The following is a 6938-nucleotide window of genomic DNA, read 5'->3' as shown; positions in this document are numbered from 1 at the left end:
TGGTTAATTTTCCCTTTGGGGCCCCGCCCTGACCCCTGGGGTTGGAGCAGGAATCCCAATTTTATAAATTGATACCATCTTCCTTTCAGGATGATTCTCAATAAGTAAGATTAATTCCCTACTGAAAATGAACAAAATAAACCCAAAAGTGTTATTTCCCTATATTAACAAAAGTAAACTTCCCCCCTTCCCCAAGGAAGAACGCATCGTTCTATCCATGCAGAGAGATTGACTGTAGTACCTTTGAGTCCGAAAGAAGATTATTGAAATATTGATTAATTTTCAATTTGGGGCCCCGCCCTTGCCCCTGGAGTTGGGACAGGAAACCCAATTTTACAATTTGGTGCCATCTTCCTCTAAGGATGATTCTCACCAAGTAAGATTAATTTCCTACTGAAAATGAACAAAATATACCCAAAATTGTTATTTCCCTATACATGTGTAAACAATAGTAAACATCCCCAAGGGAGAACGGATGACCCGGGGGTACTGCAATTTACAATTAAAATAAAGCCCCTGATGATCTTTCCATCCACGCAGAGAGATTGACTGTAGTACCTCTGAGTCTGGAGAAGATTTTTAAAATATTGGTATATTTTCCCTTAGGGGCTGCGCCCTGGTCCCTGGGGTTAGGGTAGGTATCCCAATTTTACAATTTTGTAGCCTCATCTACCAAGGATGATTTTGACCAAGTTAGAAAAAATTCCATCCACTGGTTCATAAGAATAAGTCGAAAATGTAAAAAGTTTACGGACGACGACGGACGGAAAGCGATCAGAATAGAGCTGTGCTCAAGTGACCTAAAAAAAAGTAGTATAAATATTTTTATAATTATGACCTCTGTGACCTTGAAAGTCAATCAAGGTGTTTTTTTTCAAACTTGGTAGCCAATTACGTGACCATGTTATGTATTAAATATTAGGACTCTACCCTTATAGAACTTTAGAAAAAGTTTTTGAAGTCGTTACCTTGAAATAGCACATATGAAATTTGACTCCTAAATAACTCAAAAACTTGACCTGGTCAACTAAAAATGTTTTCTGCCAAAAATTTGCGCATTGGTGTTGTTCACATCCTACCTGAATATATAGTGAATCTATCGAACAAGTTTCGAAATATTCTTGATTAAAGTGGGTTTTTTTAAACATTTGACCTCTATGACCTTGATTGTTGATAAAGGTCAACCACCTCAAAACCGCTAAAACAATGGCAAAATATGAACAAAGGCAAGATTTACATGGAGACTATTGAAAAAAAAAACCAGAATTCTAGAAAGGTAAGAATCTTTTGCTTCATCGACGACACCTGTTATGTCTATCCAAGAAATGTCACGTCCTCACATCGCGAACTCGCTTAGTGTCAACAAAACCACAAGACTGCATCGCTCTCCTGGTAAAATCTCACAATGGACAATTGACTGAAGCGGACGTAAAACCTGTCGATCAATCAGGCAGGGTCCATGTGTTTTCATCTGCCTCCACTTAGTATAAATATATAGATATAATATATAAATGTTTTCTTTAATTATTTGCACTCAATCAATATTTACATAAAGATTATATATATACTAAAACCAATTTGTTCGCTATAGATGTATTTTTTTAACTTTTTTACACTTGACGGGCCATGAAACAATACAAAACAAAAAACAAAACAGACAATGGAAAGCCCAATTGATTACGTATTTTTTACTGTCATGGTATTCATTAACCAGTCAATAACAAACAAGCTTTTGAGTGAAGATGTATTTTCCTATGGGGACTGAAATGTCCTTCGATGAAACCTGATCAAGCCTTTGTAGCCAGCTGACCACTGTTTGATTGTTTTCCTTTTGCATAACTTTTCAATAATATTCACGACAAATATGTTTATACTACGAGAAATTATATCAGTCTATTACATTATTAACAGTATCTATTCATCTGACATTATAGCTCACCTGGTTCTGAGGTGGAATTATCGTTTTGTTGACACCTTCGTGTTCTCTTGTGTTTTAGGTTATGTCTGTACAACATATTACGAGTCCATTTAAGTCCTCTGCTGAAGTAATTTATTAGGGCTTTTCACCAACAGGTTAAAAGACCTATTGTTTTTGTTCTGTTTCTTCTTCTTCTTCTACTTCTTCTTTTTCTTCTACTACTTCTTCTTCTTCTTCTTCTTCTTCTTCTTCTTCTTCTTCTTCTTCTTCTTCTTCTCCTCCTGATCTTGAGACCAACTTTCGTTCCAAATGATATTAGGTATGTACATGATTTGCCAGGTTGTAGGTAATAGTTTGGAGATGTCATAGCCAAAATTTGAAGTTGATCAGGAATTCAATATGGCTGCCATGACCTATAAAGTGATTTTTTTACAATTTTTCATACAGCCATATCTCCTTAACAATAAATGGTTCTGTATGTGTACTATAATATACTGATAGAGTGTCATCGGGGCTAAATTTGACCCGTGCCATGTTATGAAGAAAAGGGTCAAGTTTAAATTCTCGCCATGGGGTGAAAGGTCACCTGTTTTTAAAACTTTTTCATTTTTTATTTTGTAATCGATAGTAAATGGCTAACCGATCAATTTGATATATTTATTATTTCTGAAACATTTCCCGTTGACGTCGTATAACGTGTTCATTATTGCCTTTGATCTTTTTGAAAAGCCTACAATATTTTTACAAACTTCAACTATCTTTTTCTCCAATTCCTCCATTGCCATATTAACCACAATTGGTACATGTATTTATCTGGGGGCCGTTACCAATTTATGTTACTTTTTGAAGCAATTGATATTCTAAGATGGCCGCCACGAACTCTGATTGATTAACAGCCTCGTTAATGATATCAATCACGAGGTTGATCTTTGGATAACATATTAAGATAAGCAAGGGATTTTTTTTTCTCTCATATCATTTGAGCAAAAAACGTCAACTTCCGGTTTTCGGTAGGGGTCAAAGTTCAAATGCACTATATTGGGTAACAAATTTTAAAAAACACTTCTTCGAAGTCTAGAGTCTAAAACACTTCTTCGAAGTCTAGAGTCTTGATATTTTATATGTAAGGTGCTGAGATGTCCAGCTATCAGACAAATGGTTGACCTTTATCAACTATCAAGGTCATAAAGTTCAAATGATTAAAACAAAAATCTTTAATCTTTAACAACAGATATGAGGTGACAGAAGTCACCGATAAAGATTCACTTACTAAATTATTTAGCTGCACATAGTATTTTTGTTCCTAATTTCTCCTAAATTGCACCGAGTACATTTCTCCTAAATTGCACATAGTACATTTCTCCTAAAGTGCACCTAGAACATTTCTCCTAAATTGCACATAGTACAATTTCCCCTAAATTGCTCCTAGCATATTTCTCCTAAATTGCACATAGTACAATTTCTCCTAAATTGCTCCTAGCATATTTCTCCTAAATTGCACATAGTACAATTTCTCCTAAATTGCTACTAGCATATTTCTCCTAAATTGCTACTAGCACATTTCTCCTAATACATTTCTCCTAAAGTGCACCTAGTACATTTCTCCTAAATTGGAATACACATGACAGGCATGATTTTATATCAACACACTGAACAATCGTTTTGAGTATAAATGTGTGTGTTCCCTTAAATTTTTTACAGATTACACCTAGCGGTGGACTTGTCGTCTGCTTATACACATTGGTTTAATATGCACAGTCTTCACCTCGCATTTAAACACTTATATCGTTAATTTACAGACTCACAACATAATACTACGATCTTATTTGGATCATGTTACAATTTGAGATAATTTACAACCGAATTTCCCGTAACAATAATAGGCACATATTTCGGTGTTCAGCACGGAATTAGATTAGATATATGTTATCTAAGTCCGTGATACAGAGTAGTTTGGTTATCCAGCAGACGATGGCCCCTGCCCCGCCCTAATTAGTTACAAGTCCGAGCCACCCAGTATGCCGATATGTGTGATCTGTTATTTGTAGAGTAGACGGTCGACACCTACCCTCGGTTGCCTCGGTAACGCTCAGTCATTACTACTGTGTGCAATCAAGCGTGAGAGTGATGTCAGATAGGGTTAGTTGTAGTACTAATATTAATACCCGGCCGGCGACGCAATATATAAAATAATCTCTCGTCGTCAGAAAGCTACGTTATCGCAGCTAGGTTAGTTGGTATGATCAGAGACGTAAATACTACATGCTTTATATGTCTCTGGAATAGTTTATCTTCTAAGGTAGTTTTATTCCATTTTCAATCATTCATCGCGTTTCGTTTCGCCTACTTTCAATCCATTCCGTTCCTGTGGGAAAAGCATATTTCGTTCCGTTCTATTCGCGTTTCGTTCCTGTAATGATATATGTGAATTCCGGATATTTGGTCCGACATTATTACGTAACCTTATTGGTTCTAATATTAGTATAAAAAGCACATGTTGGGAGAGAGCTCGCTGCCATCTTGTACCATCATGTTGTACGCTCCAGTGCTCCTGAATAAAAAACCAAGATCTTTGCATTGATGACTTCTACTGATCATTACATGGTGTCAGAACATGGACAACAAACTACCAACGCCGAAGAGTCTGTCATTTTATGGCAACGTATCGGAGAACTGGAGAAGATGGCTACAACAGTACAGACTGTACATGACCGCTACTGCGGGAGATGAGCTGACGGAAAAGAAACAGTGTGCAATGTTTCTAACCCTGGCAGGTGAGACAGCTGTTGAAATTTTTAATAAGATGACATTTGAAGCAAATGAACAGGACAAAATAGCGTCTCTCATAGAAAAATTTACGAATTATTGTTCACCGAAGAAAAACGTAACTTACGAGCGCCACGTGTTTAACTCGAGAGCGCAGAAGAGTGATGAAACATTCGACGAGTTTCTAACAGATTTGAGAATTTTGCAAAAGAACTGTGAATTTGGTGAATTGAAAGATGGCATTTTAAGAGACAAAATTGTTGAAGGAATCCGGAATGATGGACTTCGAGCGAGGTTATTACGTGAAGGTGACCTGAGTCTTCAAAAATGCATTGATTTGTGTAAAGCAGCATCCATGACAGAGAAACACATGAAAACATTAGCCCTAACTGAAAATAAAGAACAGGACGTTGACTACATCAGATCAAGAGGTAAATCGAGATCTAGAGGAACCGGTAGAAATTCTGGTCGGGGGTCGTCTCGAAAGGTAAATACCGAGCATACAGATGGACAGAAGTCAAGATCAACCACGTGTTCTTACTGTGCGATGGTACATAGAGGAAACTTATGTCCAGCGAGAGGTCAAACGTGTCGATTATGTGGGAAAAGAAACCATTTTGCGAAAGCCTGTAAGTCTAAACAGAAAAAAGCTACAGACAAGACAACTCAGCAAGTACATGCAGTGGAGAATTATGAGCATGAGCTATTTATAGACTCTGTTGAATATGTCACATCAAATGTGTGGCTAGCACCACTAGAAGTTCATGGAAACTTGATACCTCTGAAGATTGACACTGGATCCGATGTCAACATTATTCCAAAAGAAGAATTTGATAAACTTCGAAATAAGCCAAGGATCCACAAAACGAAAGTGAAACTAACGGCATACAACGCAGGACAGATAGAGGCTGTAGGACAATGTGTGTGCGAAGTGAAGCATAAAAACAAGAAATATAAAGTCCTATTCATTGTGTGTCCAGGAAATGTCAAGCCCATCATTGGAAGAAAGAGCAGTGAGGCTATGGGACTGGTTAAATTAGTACTCTCGGTAGAAAGGAAACAAAGTATTGTGAATACTGATCACATACAGAAACCGAAAGTGAAAGTAGAGCAACTCAGTAAGGAGAGCATTGAAGAAGACTACTCAGATGTATTTCAAGGATTAGGTTGTCTACCTGGAAAGGTTTCGATTAAACTTCAACCTAATTCAGAGCCAACAATTGATTCATGTAGAAAACTACCTTTCGCGCAGCATGATCAAGTAAAAAAGGAACTGGATCAAATGGTAGAGATGAAAGTTATAGAAAAGGTAGAAAAACCTACGGAATGGGTCAGCGCTTTGGTTATTGTACCCAAACCCAATGGAAAACTCAGACTCTGCTTGGATCCAAGGAACCTGAACAAATACATCAGGAGAGAACATTTCAAACTTCCCACAAGGGAGGAAATTATGTCTAAGTTTGCTGGAGCCAAGGTATTCTCAAAATTAGATGCCTCAAGTGGTTTTTGGCAATTACAACTAGATGAGGACAGCTCAGATTTGTGCACCTTTATAACGCCTTTTGGAAGATATCAGTTCAAGAGGTTACCCTTTGGAATTTCATGCGCACCAGAGATGTATCACAGAAATATACACACACTATTTGAAAATCTCTCAGGAGTAGACACCTCCATGGATGACATCATTATATGGGGAACATCTGTAGAGGAGCATGCTGCACGTGTCAGACAAGTGCTTGAAGTAGCGAGGGAATCGAACCTCAAACTCAACCCTGACAAGAGTGTGATTGGAGTACAAGAACTAACATTCCTGGGTGACACTATAACATCAGAAGGAATCAAGCCCGACAACAAGAAAGTTACTGCGATTGTCGAGATATAGAGGCCTGATGACAAAAAATCACTACAGAGATTTCTTGGTATGATTAATTATCTAGCAAGATTTGTACCAGACCTATCCAGCAGAGCTGTACCACTCAGAAAATTACTGGTTAAAGACAATGCATGGATATGGGAACAACCCCAGGAGAGAGCCTTTGAGGAGCTGAAAACTTTAGTCTCTAATGAGCCTGTGCTGAAATTCTATGATCCTACAAAAGAAATCCGAGTATCAGCTGATGCAAGCCAGACAGGTCTAGGGGCAGTCTTACTTCAAAAACATGACAGTGAATGGTTACCTGTTGCTTATGCTTCAAGGACAGTCACCGAGTGTGAAAGCAGATACGCTACAATAGAACGCGAAGCATTAGCCTTA

The 6938-nt window shown here is 37.7% G+C and overlaps 1 protein-coding gene across 1 annotated transcript; it reads left to right on the top strand.

Annotated features, from left to right (window-relative positions):
• Positions 1 to 4532: 4532 nt before the first annotated feature.
• LOC110446519 (uncharacterized protein K02A2.6-like) lies at positions 4533 to 6566 on the top strand. Its single transcript, XM_021491709.1, has one exon. It carries the CDS (start codon positions 4533 to 4535, stop codon positions 6564 to 6566), a length of 2034 nt encoding a protein of 677 aa, XP_021347384.1.
• Positions 6567 to 6938: the final 372 nt, after the last annotated feature.

The sequence above is a fragment of the Mizuhopecten yessoensis genome, unplaced genomic scaffold, assembly GCF_002113885.1.
Source record: "Mizuhopecten yessoensis strain PY_sf001 unplaced genomic scaffold, ASM211388v2 scaffold357, whole genome shotgun sequence".
Lineage (NCBI taxonomy): Eukaryota > Metazoa > Mollusca > Bivalvia > Pectinida > Pectinidae > Mizuhopecten > Mizuhopecten yessoensis.
The sequence above is the reverse complement of the archived record's forward strand: the minus strand, read 5'-3'. Positions and strand labels throughout refer to the sequence as shown.

What these genes read in the sequence shown, in the direction of transcription:
- LOC110446519 (XM_021491709.1), top strand. Translation starts at nt 4,533, where the DNA reads ATGGACAACAAACTACCAACGCCGAAGAGTCTGTCATTTTATGGCAAC.